We start from the raw sequence: 15,876 nt of genomic DNA on the forward strand, positions 1-15,876 counted from the left end.
GCAGCTATCAAGATGTTTACAAGACAAACCTGTTCTCTTTGAGGAAACACTTCGTTTACACCACAATGTACAGACCAGAAAGGGATTTTGCAGCATCGTGCTCACTTGCAGTATACATTTTTTGTTAAAAAATCAATTTATCCTAAACCAAAAAGGTAGTTTCACTTAAAAGGGCTTAATTGCTTCCAGTTTATTTCATAAAAAAATAAACCGTTTTAGAAATACAGAGAGATTCAATGATAGAATTCTAGATCTGTTCTTTTACATTAAATACTTTTTGGAAGTTAAATACAAACAAACACTGAGTTCTTAACCATACTTCAAGTTCAGTATACACAGAGTAAACAAGTATTGAAGTGGCAGAAGGAAGACAGGGGGTAATAGGGTCTCGGACTCGCCAGTTACCAAGGGACCACTGAGCATCCCATTCATTCCTTACTCAACAAAGCAAATTTTTAAAAACAGTTAAAAGGCATCAGAGCTCATTTTAATTTGCTCATTACTGTATAATAATGGCAAAATAAATAACCATCTAGAGTGTATGCTATATCTTCTATTTTCCAGTGACTAACTTATAGTTTCTATATACATTTTAGTTTTTTATTCTAGCTTTTTCACGGTGAACATAAAGGTTCTATTTCTAAATCAGCATTTAAAAACTGTCCAGTGATAGAAAAATTGAACAATTTAACCAAAACCTAAGAGATACAATTTACATCTCCCACTCAATCTACAAATGAAACAGCAATCCTGACATGTAACCCCAGAGAAATGCATCACCCCTCCCCTCACGAATTTGCTTTCAGCTCTCAAAAAATGATACAAACAGCCCTATTGTCAGCCAATCCACATTTAATCCATGCATTAATGTCTGAATAGTTTTACAACCCTTCATTCAAATGCAAAGGCTTTGTTCAACTTGCCAAGACCATTTAGTTTGGATTAAAGGGAAAAAAGCAACAGACACACTGTACTAAAAACCATCACAGACACAAAGCAGCCCTTGGTATTACTGCTGTCCTTCTCCTTTAATACCCTTTAGTGGCAAATTATCGCTTGGCCTGATCTTCTGTTCTTCACTAACAAAGGTTATCCAATTTGAAGATCTCGCCCCAGTTAATGTTCCAAGCTGCTGAATTAAAATGCTGGTTCAAGCATCTATTTAACCTGCTGAATATGCTTTTTGGGAACATTTTTCACAATGCTTAAATTGAGTTTCCTTTAAAAGTAGGAATTGTGCGTTTCGGCTGGTCAAAAGCACACACGCACAATGCTTCATTCTAGTGTTTTCATTTCCCACACAAAGTCTCAGTGTGGAAGAAATCCCGATTTTAAAAAAAACAGAAAGAAAATGTACAACCTACCACAGCATACATTTCTAAAGACCTCAAGTAATTCCATCATGTTTTTGGGAAACAGAGAACTTGTCCATTTGGCAAACTGAAATACCGTAAATCATGTATTATGTTAACTTAATACAGTTAAATGATAGTGAACAGTTGGTTTTGACATTTTAACAGATTACTATCCTTGTATTTGAAAACTTGACAGCTTTTATTTTACTTATGGAGTCGAACTCTGTACAGACACTCTCAGCCTTTGGCTTTCTATAGGGATTGGAGAGCTTGTGTTTGACAGGCTTTATCTAAGCTCAAGGATGAGCTTTATGCTTAGCTAGCTGCAAGATTTGATTACACAGATGGATTTCCTATCTCACTTCCATGTTACTTCATTTTGGATCCTGTGTTCAACTAAAACTCTGCAATTTCTTCCATCAGGGTCATTTCTGCTACTTCCAAGTAACAGATTCCACCGATAGTGAAAACATACAATATGGAAAAAAGACCAATTTTGAAACTCTAATCATTCCCTTTGGTTACACAAATAAGTCCTTAAATGTTGATTACCAGTGAAAACCATTAAACAAAAAACATGTGTTTTTTTTAAACAGGAAACTCCAAATCTTCCCAAATCAAATATTTCTAACGGGTGTAAACTGCGGTCATTGAGAATGGATGTCATCTGAAGTTCCTTATCAGAATTATTTTTGCTTTTTGAAAAACACACAAGGGTGTGATAACTAACTGACCTGCAATCTCTTTCCTACCACAGGAAAATGTAGCTTACTAATCTTTCCTAAAATGATCTACGATAAATTGGAATTAAGAATGTCATTGCTGTGGTTTGACATCCATATGAAAACACACCATTATGCTTCTAATTATCTTGACCCACATGGGAAAAGCAGGAATGCATTATGCGTTAATGATCACAACTAGAGGTCCTGCCTTTTCTTTTGCAAGGAATGGGGAAGATCCTCCCTGCAGCTTCACTATTAACATGTCTGTTTCCTGTCAGCCCACTCAGAGATAATGTCATTTATCTCTGAGCGGCACAAGACCAGTCATTAGCCTCAATAAAAAGACCTCGAACAAAGAACAGTGATTGCTATCCATTGCTCAGAGTCTGCAGCCAAAAAACTAATTTCTTTGGGGGAAGGGGGCGTGGAGACACTGAATTGAATACTATTTGTGCACACACCAACCAGAAGCAAGTTTCTCCTAATGAATGTTGATTATTGTAGAAGATTTAGGTGACCACATAAAGCACCAGCCCTAAACACTTTTACAGTCAATAGAATTTAATTTTAAACGGGAATAGAAAATGCAGGAAACAGTCAGCAGATAAGTCAGCGTTCTGATGAAGAGTCCAAACCAGAAACATTAATTTGTCTGTTCTCTCCACAGATGCAAAGCGTTTCCAGCATTGCTTCTGTTCAAAATTTTCAGCATCTGCAGTTTTCTTGCTTTTTGTTTTGAGTTTAATTTTAGTAGTTTTTTTGGTTAATTTAAATTTTCATGTCAGAGATCGATACATGAGTTTTTTTGTTAAGGGTATCAAGGGATGTGGAGTAAAGGTATGGAAATGGAGTTACGGAGTTGAGGTACAGATCGGCCATGATGTAACTGAATGGCGGAACGGGGCTAAATGGCCTACTCCTGTTCTTATATTTTAACAAATCTAAGAATAATTTTCACAATGACTGAACAGCACTTCAGATCTTGCTTATATAAGGCTTATCACTGGGAAAAGAGGTTTATGCTGTGCAACATCCCCATCAACAATCCTCTGCAAGAAGCTCAATGGCTTCTGTATCTTTAACTGCTGTCATGTGTACTTTGGTACCTAGAAATCAGTGAGGAGACTCGTTCAGAACACACACGCATCAAAGCAATCTACTAAGTGCTGGCTAGCTTTCAGATTAATCCTCCCTGTTCTTGTTTCAACTTTATACAAGGAACTCCTTTTTCAAGGCCAAAGGCATATTTCAGATTCCATATTTGTAATACTTGGATGGATCTATTCTAATACTTCAGAAAGTCTTTAGTATTTAAAGGACACATATATTTCATCTCCTAGGAGAGTGATTTGCTTTCTCCTAAACATCCTCTTAAATTTGTTACTAAAAACTTGCAGCTACAATTTTGATCAATGAAAGAACTTGCATTTGTATAGAACCTCAGGAGATCCCAAAGCACTTCACAGTCAATTAAGTACTTTTGAAGTGTAGTCACTGTTGTAATGTAGGGAAATAAATATTAAGGCACAAATATGAAACTGATAAAATAGAGTTTTACAATAAAGTTTGATAATAAATTGTTCTAGTCTGACGTCCTTTTGAAGTTATGTCCATTAATATGATTTTTTGAAGCATTTTAGTGGCCTTTAGAAGCATACAGTCTTGCAGACGAAATTAAAAATCCGGCTCATTAGCAGGAAACATTCAATAGCGACTCTGGTCTCACAGATCTTGGGAGGTCACTCCAAGTTCATCCAGAAAGTTCTCAGCAGTCAAAGGGCACCAGCTCATTCACCCACTCTGAAAGAGTTCTGGTCACACTATTCAAAGTTACAAAGCATTAAGTAGACTGAAGAGTTTTTTGTTCTACAGGGACTCGTGCTAGTTTGTGGTACCATTCACCAGCCAAATCTCTTCTTGCAGAGTTTTGAGTCAGCTTTTTTAAACCACTCACATTCAAACAAATCTGCCCTTTGTTTTCCTCATTAATGACTGCTTACCATTTACAGTCCTTTCCTACAGACTGTAACAGACAAGTAAGAGCAGCATACAAAGAACAGGAAAGTATGTTTCCATTCAATTAATCAGCAGGGACAAAAACAAGCACAAATACCCAGGAGAAAATGTGTTCCTGGCTGCAACTTATTTTCAGTACCATTCCTTTCTATTTATTGGTCTAATGCGACAGAAAATAGCTGCTAGCATTAATGGTACGTCAAGTCATTTGTGGAGGCAATTCTCAGCTGTGAAATGTATCACTGCATCACTTTCAAGAGGTGACAAATTCCTCCCTGAGAAATTAAAAGGCCTTATGAGGACTTTCAAGCCTGCACTAGCAGCATGTTTGCTACAGTCAACTCTCGTTCCCAGTTAGAAATTGATAGCATGGAGTGTAAAACACTGGATTAGCTTTCCAGTTGTGCTCTATATTCCAGTACTATACTTTATCAATTTAATTAATAAATCCAGTTGGTGATTGCTCACATCATTAATGTCCTACTTCGAGCCAATCAAATGCACAATTCTATTCCATTGACTGGATAAACAAAATTGTAAAATCTTATTTGATACTGGTGAAGAACTGGGTGTTGACAAGCCTTTATTAGGTAATCCTATATTGGAAGGATTTTGCAAACTTCTAGGAGTGGTTATTAGTCTTGCCAAATCTACTTAAATCAGACATGTTAGTAACAGCTAAACCACAAAAATGGGCTACATAGAAATAGCACAAACAACTCAAATTATAGGCTGCTTTTTACTTGAGCCATACATGTAGGGAGTGGCAGGTTTTACAACATACTTGTGGTTTTCTGCATAAAAGGCAGGCAGAAACAGAGTCACAAAATAATTAGTTTTAATAGGCTCCAATTTATCATGTTTTACATGACTAACTGCAGAAAATGAATAGAATAAACAGGCCAAGAATAGACCTGCAAACACACTGCAGAGATTAAACAATGACTGCAACTCTTGAGGATTTACCTTGTACCTTTAGCAACCTGCTACTCAAACAAGTACAGTTGGACACATTTGTCTTCAACCTCATTTAAACTAGACAACTGTATAAATATTTCAGCTTGTTACAACATGATTTAACAAAAAGTGCCTTCACCTTTCAAATAAATAACAAGTACAAGACACTAGTGTATACATTAATACTATGGGTTCCATATCAGGTACCATTTCACTTCCGTCAAGCCATATACTGTGTATGATGAAGGTTTAAATCTGAATGATCTCTGGCGCAGTCAACAGGAAAACAGGCTGTGCAAGAATGATTAGAGTCTGCTTGTCAATTATATCTGGGAAGAATCAAGACAAGCAAGCAGCAGTACGATACTGGACATTGTTGCGTATGACTCACTGACTGAATATCAGCAGACACTGTTTTTGTACACACACATTCTTGATGGTTTTGAGGAATAGACACATTTAAACAGTTTTCCCAGGAGACTATTTGAGGTATAAATAAGAAAGAAATAGGAGTATGAAACCACACCACTCTAATCTCTGTTGCCATGACACCTGCCTCTAGGATTTGAAAATGTATAGATTGCCTGCTAAACAAGATGTTGAATCTGAACATTTGGCTGAAAGATTTAAAAAGCTTGGGGTGCAGGGAGCAATGCTTTCTGCATTCTACATAGACAGCGAATCCAATCAAATGGTCTTGAAACTTTAACCACAGCCATTGTGAAGAACAGATTAGAGCAAGTTATCTTGATATTTAAAGCAGATTAAAACGGCTCCCAATTTGCAGTCTGTTGGAGACCAAGGTAAAATGATTTGATTGGGGAGTTGTCAAGCATGTCAAACAGTTTGCCAATCTCCTCTTCATTCCAAATCTGTTTAGATACCCTTCTCATGACTAATAGACTATAGAACATTAGCCTTTGCACCTTACTGTTTAAATCTTTATTAACATCTCAATGTCTCCTTGAAACTGTTTCCCCGGCAATAAAATTAATCAAATAAAATACCGTCTTCCAAGCCAACCAATCTTGCTGCTGTCTAAAGTTTCTAACAATAGTATCAGCAGAAATGCAAAGGTCGCCACCTCAACAAGCTGGGAATTCACTTTACTCTATTATGCACTGGAACAAAATCCTCTCCAACTCGACTGACCACTTCCATCGCAAGGAATCAATTTATTGAGTTGAATGGGAAGGGAAAGGTTGAAAATTGGATCACCAGGTGCTGGACAAACTATATTAAAAGGAAGTAATTACTCTGAAAGGACTCATTTTATTCAAGTTTTCTTCACCTAAAACGATGTATAACACAAAAACTTCACTGTGCACATCAACACAAAGCAGTTTTAAACACTGTCTGGGAGCACTGATCTAAACATTCTGTGATTCTCATTAGAAGTAAGAATTTGTAGGATTTATTTTAGGAATGGTGAGGACATTGTTTCACAAAGTAGCACCCACAATAATTGGCAAGCTTCTTAAAATGGCTCAATTCCTCTGACCCTATAATTATCCAACAAACAATGGATCAGAACCAAAAGCAAACTACTGTGGATGCTGGAATCTGAAATAAAAACAGAAAATGCTGGAAATACTCAGCAGGTCAGGCAGCATCTGTGGAGCGAGAAACAGAGTTAAAGTTTCAGGTCTGTGACCCTTGATCAGAACTCAATGGGACAGAACCTCCTGAGAAACTCCATAGTCTTTGGATAATTACCAACATACCAGAAGCCTGGTAGCACACTAACAATGGAAGGCAAGGGCAAACTTCCCTTTCACATTAGATCTACAAAATAAAGATCATCGTGCCCATACTGATGTTAACAAAATACAGGCATCATATCGACCATCACTGCATTCCTAAAAGGCAAGGCTAGTGCAGCTTTTATGAAGGCGTTTAGTGTCGTATTTGATTACAAAGCACCTCCCCCATCTTTTAGATAAACAGTAGTGATTACAATAACCTCATTTCTCTCCAGCTGCGGGTTTTTATTCCATTGTTTGTGTGTATGACCATAACACCAGCCTGTTACTGAACAAAATAAGCGAAAATGTTGAGTTTGCTCTCTTATTCGAGCACTCTAAAGCCGTATCATATATAGTATTTGCAGAAATGAATGAATATAATTCGCGTTGTTAGTGACAGTTGTCAACAGTTGAGAAGTACCACCACAAATCTTTTTATTACCGTCAACTCCAGATTATAATTGAGGTGTATTCAAATTAAGGCAGAAAAATATTACCCTGATATGTAAAAGGCACTCGCAGCCAGGCATGATCATTCCTCTTGCATTACTCGCCTCAATGCATCATTCACATCGCCACAAGTAGGCATGAAATAAACATTTTTTTGGCCCACACAAAGAAACCAACAACAACAAACAAACAACAAAACGAGTTACCTTTTCAGTTTTCAATTTCTTGATGGGTCGGGCACTCTCCTCGTCGTGCTCTTCGCCCTCTTTCTTCGCCACAACAGGGTTGCTTAATATTCCTGACTCCAGAGTACTTTTAATGTCCTGGATGCGGGACGCCGGCTCCCCGGCGCCTCCGCCGCAGTGGAAGGAGCTGCTGCCGCCCTTGGGGCCGAAACTAAAGAGATGAGCGGCGGCTGTCACCGGGCAGCTGGCCGGCGCCGACATGGGGGGCTGGCCCGGGTGCACCCCCACATCGTGCTTATTACCATCCTTGCGGGCTCTGGCAGCCTCTTTATCCCGCTTCGAGCCTCCCCTGCCCGAGCTCTTGCCCGCTTTTTCCTCTTTGCTTTTAGTGCAATTACCAATCGTGTTGTTATTGTTATTAATATTATTGTTATTATTGCAACTACTGTTGTTGCTGCTGCTGCTGCTAACTGTTTGACCCAGGGCTGAATTCATGCCAGAAACCTCTCCAGGGCGCCCTTGAACTTCCTGCCTCTTGCCAGCACTGCTAATTTCAGGAATCCCGTACAGTGAGGCAGAGGAGAGAGATTTATTAGCATCCTTGGAAGTTTTGCTTCTTTTCACTTTGGATTTGCCAGTCTCCTTGTGGGAATTACCTTGAGGAGGCTGGACGGAAGAGGAGGTGAATTTGAGGCTATCAGAAAGGGCTGCTGCTGCTACATTAGCACCACTTGGAGCCAAACCCCCGCAGTCCTTGGTGGTGCTGGTTGCAATGGTATTATTACTGGTGGTGTTGCTCGAATTATTCATTTCCAATTTCTGCCTGTCTTTCTCCAAATCGGCGTCCAAATCGATGATCAGATTCCCCACTCCAATTTCCCAGTCATCGCCACTGTCGTAAGTATCAACCGCGTTTGAATCAACACCTTTACTAGTAGCAATGGAACTGTTCACTGACATCCTGAAGATGTGATCTCTTGGATAAAAATTGGATGAACTTCACTGTTTTGGATCTGGGAGGACATTCGCTTCTCCGCCACGTGTTTCACCCCTCTCATATGTTTATTTTATATTTTATATTTATATATTGCCCTTATTTTCGAGTCACACGATCCACACACACGAATAAATTACTTCCTGTAAAAAGATAAAACTAATAAATCGGTTGTTGGATAAGACCAACATTTTTCTTCTTTTTTTTCCTTTTTGCATGTAGATCTGATATGAACTTTCCAATATTAAAAAAAATCCGTTTACATGGTTTTAAAAATAGGTCTTTAGAGTCGCCCTTTTCATTTTCATTTGTAATTTCACACCGACCCAGATGATAGACGACAACCGAAAAAAAATCGGACTTGAAATTTTCTTTGTGAAACATTAACATATGAAAAAGTTATCATAGTGCAAAAGAGACGCGTTTAAAAATTGCTGGAAATGAATCACCACTCGTTCGCGCTCCATGAGCTCTGCGCCAAGGTGGCCTCAGTGACCGCAAATGAGGTTGTTTGACAAAGATCAGTGTAACCATTCAAAGTCTGAAAAGCATGCATCATGGGTAGCTGCAACTCTTACCTTTAAATCATTCATTTAAACATCTCTTCCCCGCATCACGACCCCCTCCCCCAAAAAATGTTTTTTTTTTAAATCTGCACCATTTCTCCATACATCAGACATCCTGCACAACTTGTGCTAATATAAATGTAATCCGAAATGGAAGAAACATTCTCAACCTCATCGTCAAGTAAATGTTTCACTTCTATCCCATCCTCCTCTTTCTCCTGGCACACAGATCGGATTCTTTCCCTTTTCTCAGCAAACGAAAAATATTTTAAAGTCCACACACGCGTCCCGAACAACAACAACAAAAAATGCATGAGAATATATATTTAATTAAAAGAACTGTACACGGGTCCAAAAATAAAATCATATAAAGTTTTCAAACTTAACATTCCGCATAACCGTACACTTTTGGAAACATCATGATCAGTAAATAATTGTGCCATAAAGAGGGAGGGAAAAAAACAGATAGAAAAAACTACTGGCGTCTGGTTGAAACAAGTCAGAATGTGCTAACCCTGAGATAAATTAGTGAAGGGAAAAAAATAGCAGAAACCTGGACTGGATTACACATTTTGTCCGGACGTGGCACCATCGTCTCTCAAAACAGTGTCAAACACACAAATTAAGCGGGGAAACGACGCCAGTCAATCATGTGGTAATTTCATAATCGACAGTTTCAAATGCAACAAAACAAGGGGGGAGGGGGGAAAGGGGGGAGGAGGAAAAAAATAACATATCTTGTACAACTAGGACCGGTTTATTGCAAACGTTGACGATTGTCTGCTTACCATTTTCTGTCATCTTGTACTCGGATTAGGAGCTACACAGTTTAATTAGCTGGCGTTTAGAGCTAAAAGCTGTAATGAATTGTTGATGGATTTGAAGGGGGAGGTTGCAACAACCAACCATCTAAAAGCAGCTATTTTGTTACAGTTCGAGCTTCAATCACGTGAATCCAAGGTTCCCTGTAGCTTGACGTGAGAACAAAAATCGGTGGCAGGCGTATCAGAAAACTGATCTTAGAAAAAAATAGGGGGAAACTTGAAGCCTGCAATTTTGAATCTGGGAGGGGGGCGGCGGAGGGGGATCTCTTAGGGGGCTGTTATCGTCTGGGTCAGATTGAACACAGATCTTTAGAAAACGCTGCATGTTCTTTTCATATCAGCAATAAAAGTAGGGGAGGGGAAGCATTCGTGATCGACAGTCGTAACTGCTTATTAAAGTCAACTTCAGCAAAACTTGTAGCTATTTACAAGCTTAAGTTAGCACGATAAGTGTCACAAGGGACTAATAGCCAAAATAGAAGCATTTTGTCTTTGTTTCCTGTTTTAAAAATCATGGAAGTAAAATAACTAAGGAAACTGCACCGGATACAACTTTTAAATCAACAAAGTGAATCAAAACTGTATAATAGTCAATTATAGCCCGATTTTATCCAAAACTCGGGAGTGGGGGAGGGTAAAAATAAAAAAGAACTTTGAAAACCGCTCACTTCTCTTGCCAAAAAATGCGATCCCTGGTGTGATTGATAAAACTTTACACTCAGATCATTGTACAATATACTTACGATCAGTACTGGCTCGGTTTTGCCCTGGTCTTCGTGTGATATGAAATGCATTTTTGTTTTGTTTTAAATCAAATCTTGTACTAGTGTGACTGCCTGTCCTTGACCCCTCTGTCTATGTGTCGGTGAGTTTTGCTGGGTACATTGGCTTGTCCTCACTGTGTCTGTGTCAGTGTGTTTTGCTGGGTGCGTTGGCTTATTTTCACTGTGCCTGTGAGTCGGTGTGTTTTACTGGGTCTATTGGCTTGTCCTCACTGTGTATGTGTTTTGCTGGGTGCATTGGCTTATTTTCAGTGTCTGTGTATTTTGCTGGGTGCATTGGCTTAGTCTTAGTGTATGTCTATCGGTGTGTTTTGCTGGGTGAATTGGCTTGTCCTCGCAATGTATGTGTGTGTATGTTTTGCTGGGTGGAGATTGCACTGTCTCTCTCTGTCTCTCTGCTCCAGACCCAGCTCCGCTTCTTTGTTTCACAGCCATTCGCCCCGCAGCCACTCAGAGCGCAGCTTTTATGAAACTCAGCTCAACCATTGGCTGCGCGTTTTCCCATCTGTGTGTGCGAGAGAGGAGCTGAGCTTCCAGCGCAAGAGTCAAGTCAGTCCCTGTGTGTGAAAGGAGCTTCCAACAGAGCCAGCACTGGAGCATTCAACTCCCAGCAGTAGAGCGTTTAGCTAGCATAGCCAACAAAATCATTTACTTTCACCCTTCTCTCGACACAGCCCTCGCCAGCCAGCACAGCCTGAACCAAGCACCCAGCTGCACCAGCTCCAAGTATTTAGCTCGCAGCACCCAGTACATAAAACAATGACTTTCTCCGTCATCCAGAACACTTCTGCACAGCGCACATATTTAGATTTACTTCACCCTTCATCCAGAACGCTTAGGTCATGGGATTTGGATTTACAGTAAAATGTATCCTCCATCCAGATCATTTATATCACGCCTATTTAAAGTTAAAGTAATTTGTTCTTCATCCAGAACATTTTGAATTGCTTTCCTATTCATCCACAAAATTCAGATTGCAAACAATATTTAGATTAACAGTCTTTTGTTTTAACACCTCAACCAAAACAATATCTCACACAATTTTACTGAAGATTATACTCTTGAACGTCGAACATTATAATCGGAAATGGAATCGCCATTCCTTGTACATAACTAAACACATTTTGAAACGACTTCTTTATCTAGAACATTTTGAATGCATAACAGTTGGAAACATTCACTATGTTGTAATGGAATCATTACCCTCTATGACATTATGTGTTGTCCCTAAATTAAAAATGTAAGAATTTTTACTGTTTCCGATATATGTTAATTGTTCAATGGTTGGGAAAAGGCAAGGATTGTGTGTACCCAAACACCAAAATACAGGGGGAAGGTATCCTTAATCGGTGTTCCTTTAGCCAGCCCTTAGAGAGAAGAGTGACATTGAATTCAAAACAGGTTAAAAGCATTACCATGTTTAAGGTACACAGCTTGTTTCTCTTGTTTCATTACCTCAGGCCAAGTGAGTTAGCTATTCAGTCGTGCTAAGAAAAAGTGTTAGAAACAATTTGTAGCACTTCTTATTTCTATCAATATTTATTTTTGTGTGCCAGTTTTTATAATGTGTCCACGTACGTATGGCGAGTATGTCTGTTTACATTTGTGGATTTTACTGCACGTGTCCCTTGTGTATATGTATTGAGAATGACTGTGTGTCTGTTATGTCTCTGAATGATGTATGAGCTGTGGGGTTTATTTATGTGATTGCATCGTTTATCATATCTGTGCCTGTTATGTATATGCATTTTTATGTGTTCATGTGTATGTTGGTAACTTGGTGCGTGTCTGTCTCTGTGTGTTTTATGATTTGAGTGGAGTATATGTGTCTGACGTTTCTCTGTGTGAATTAGGCATGTTTGTCGCTACAATGTGACTAGGATGCGTTTTCATTTCTATGTGGGGCATGTGCTTTTGTACACGTGTGTCTGTTGTGTATTGATGCATGCAAATGTGTTGCTCATATTCCTATGTGCTTTGTTTTCTTTTTTTCTGCCAATGGGCACATGCCTTTCGGTACTTCGCCTAAGTGCCTATTCTTCAAGGGCACAAAGGCCAATCTGGCTGAAATCCACCAAGCCAGTGCATCTGGAAATCAAATCTGGAATTATTCTGATTTGTATGCCTCGGCTACTCTCAGGTTTAATCAGCGGAGCCATGTGTTACATGTGTGCATGGTATGTGCAGTCTGTGTTTTGTGTGTGTGTCGTGTGCAATATGTAATCTGTCTGTGGTGTGGTAAGTGCGTGCATAGTGCAAGTGAACCGTATGTTGTATGGTGTTTCTCTGACGACGGTTTGTGTGTGTTTTCCCTCTTCGCTATTTGCCCTTGCCCTTCGTGCTCCCTCCCCCACCCGGTTTGTTAGATAACACATCTGAGACAATATTTGCAGAGCAAACGTTTGCTCAAGTACAAACCATGCAAGAAGGGCCTGCTCAATCAGAGTGCACAACAATCAATGTTCCCTCTTTCTGTCTCTCTCTCTCTCTCATATATATATATATATATATATGTAAGTTTGGGGGCATGGTGTGTTGAGGGTGGACTGGCACTAAAATATCTCGCATTCGCAGCGATCGCCGATCGCTAGATCGTGTTTAGCTGAAGCGCAACCTTCATGCTTCACTCACATTGTACTATAAACACATTCTGCAGAGGTCGTAGCCGCTGTTTCGTAATAGCTTCTTTTCGTTGTGTGTGTGGTTGATAACAATGTTTCTGTTTGGACATGTCGAGCGTGTTTTATTTTGAGCCCGTGGCAGTGCATTGAGCAGCGATCATTTCCTCATCCTTCACTGAGTGTTTCTGCTACAAAAGGCAACCGAGTGGGGGATGGGGGAGCAGCAAAGCTCTCACAATAGCCTCACTGACGTCCGGAGAACCACATTAAAATGCTTAACATTGAGCTATTGGAGTTTTCTGTTAATTAATCAATCCTATTTATACTGATTCATATATGTACCTTGCTTGTGAGAACAAAACCCTTCCAAGAGGGAATGTCTGAAGGTTTCATCTTTTAAAATGATTTAAAAAAATAAAGTTTAATATTTGTCTAGCCAATGAGTTGCAATCTATGGTGCATATCATGATTGATTTATTAAAAATAGAGCTGGTCAAGGGAGAGCATGCTGATGAGGCACATTATCATACGTCGTCAATCTGTTTTTTTCTCTATCAGATTATAAATACAGACAAGAACGATGTGAGGGAAAGGCTTAGGCTTAGTGTTTAATTAGGCACAAATCCCTTTGTTGACCTGCTTTGTAATACAAAAATAAAAGAATAAACCAGAATTTGTAAAACATTCTTATCAGCACAGTTTAGTTTCTCCCCACCCAACATACAAATAGATACAGTTTACGTAGACCAATAGGTACACTATGAGATTTGCCTATCACTCATTAGAATCATTTTCAAATATTACATCCATACATGTAGCTTTTTTTAAATAATAGTTTTATGCAACAAAGTACCAGAGAGATATGGCCACGATGTTTTTGTTTGTTTAACTTCGCATGCGACCGAACATAAATCATTCTTAATGGTATTGATTCTTAAAAGATAGTAGTTTCTTATTTGTCCTTTAATTTATGTCTTCACAAGATAATTTATGTGCCACAATTTTTTGTGGTCTTACTTCTGTAGCTGCATGTGTGTACGCACACACACACACACACATATATATGAAATATGAAATATGATGTAAAAGTATATTGCAATAATATTATGAAGCATTATAGAATCTTAGAATGTTATAGTACAAAAACATGCCATCCCATCCATCAAATTCACACCAATATTTTACTCCAGATGAGTCACCTAGTATAATCTCAATTATCATTTGCTCACTCTCCACAACCTTTAATATTAATGTCTTTCTCAAACAGCTATTTCCCTTAATTAATGAATACTTTTTCAACAATAGTTTGTGCCAGACAATTCCACATTCTAACCACTCTCTGTGTGAAGAAATTCGTTTCTAATCTCCTCTGTAATATCATCATCAAAGAAGACTTGCTTCCACTCTTAACGTGAGTTCTTTGGTAGCTGAACAGTCCAATACGAGAACCACAGTCGCTGTCACAGATGGGACAGATAGTCGTTGAGGGAAGGGGTGGGTGGGACTGGTTTGCCACACGCTCTTCCCGCCTCCTGCGCTTGGTTTCTGCATGCTCTCGGCGATGAGACTTGAGGTGCACAGCGCCCTCCCGGATGCACTTCCTCCACTTAGGACGGTCTTGGGCCAGGGACTCCTAGGTGTCAGTGGGAATGTTGCACTTTATCAGGGAGGCTTTGAGGGTGTCCTTGTAACGTTTCCGCTGCCCACCTTTGGCTCGTTTGCCATGAAGGAGTTCCGAGTAGAGCGCTTGCTTTGGGAATCTCGTGTCTGGCATGTGAACTATGTGGCCTGCCCATCGGAGCTGATCAAGTGTGGTCAGTGCTTCAATGCTGAGGATGTTGACCTGGTCAAGAACGCTAACGTCGGTGCGTCTGTCCTCCCAGGGGATTTGTAGGATCTTGTGGAGACATTGTTGGTGGTATTTCTCCAGTGACTTGAGGTGTCTACTGTACATGGTCTGTAATATACTGTACATCCCCTGTAATGTATCCGATTATCAGCTCTCATTTGCCTGTCTTCTAGGTTGGAGTGAGCTCCACAACACCTTCCAGAAACAAACCTTGAGATCCTGGCTTCGCGCCCCCATGAATTCATTGTACCAGCAAAGTTGCTCTGGGACTTTAGCCTATGAACCAGTGTTCAAGACAACATACAATGGCTTCAGACCCAAATATATATTTTTACTGATTCATACTCAAATACTGTATTGCATATCTGTCCTTTTCTTCTTACAGTGGTTGAAATTCCAAGTTAATGGACTGGACGACGTTCAACAACCAGATTTGTGCACCAGAGGGGCGACTCAGTAATCTGGTGTCCCCAGTGACACTCACATTGAGTGCACCTTGGGAAACAATTAATTCCTTGCCTTTTTGTCAATTGGTTCAATATAATTGAAACAAAAATTCCATTCAATTCTTACAAACAGCAGTTGACTGATGTTACCAGAAATATTTTATTACACATTACTGTCTTCTAAATCTGTAAATATATTTTTAAAACTGTTTATTTTAATGTATGACTGCTTTGCCTATTAGTTTTAAATATGACATTCTAGAATAGTGTAATCATTTAGAAAATATGAAGGAAATAATACTTTCCTTTGAGATTTTTGTCATCTTCATTTTCGATACGTTTTCTGTTGTATTTTACTCAT

General features: G+C 39.3%; 1 protein-coding gene across 8 annotated transcripts in view; it reads right to left on the reverse strand.

Moving 5' to 3' along the window:
• znf608 (zinc finger protein 608) overlaps positions 1 to 10,965 on the reverse strand; it is a 77,178-nt gene extending 66,213 nt beyond the window's left edge. For 3 of the 8 annotated variants that reach the window (XM_070883106.1, XM_070883062.1, XM_070883097.1), the window contains exon 1: positions 7,455 to 8,934. In XM_070883106.1, coding sequence (XP_070739207.1) covers positions 7,455 to 8,393 — 939 coding nt within the window. In that variant the 5' untranslated portion in view covers positions 8,394 to 8,934. Of the gene's footprint in view, positions 1 to 7,454; positions 8,935 to 9,005; positions 9,476 to 9,781; positions 9,867 to 10,560 lie in introns of those variants that run through there. The other 5 variants (XM_070883078.1, XM_070883088.1, XM_070883067.1 and 2 more) reach the window with 5 other exon arrangements.
• Between the last annotated feature and the right edge of the window lie 4,911 nt (positions 10,966 to 15,876).

This window comes from Pristiophorus japonicus, chromosome 1, assembly GCF_044704955.1.
Source record: "Pristiophorus japonicus isolate sPriJap1 chromosome 1, sPriJap1.hap1, whole genome shotgun sequence".
NCBI lineage: Eukaryota > Metazoa > Chordata > Chondrichthyes > Pristiophoridae > Pristiophorus > Pristiophorus japonicus.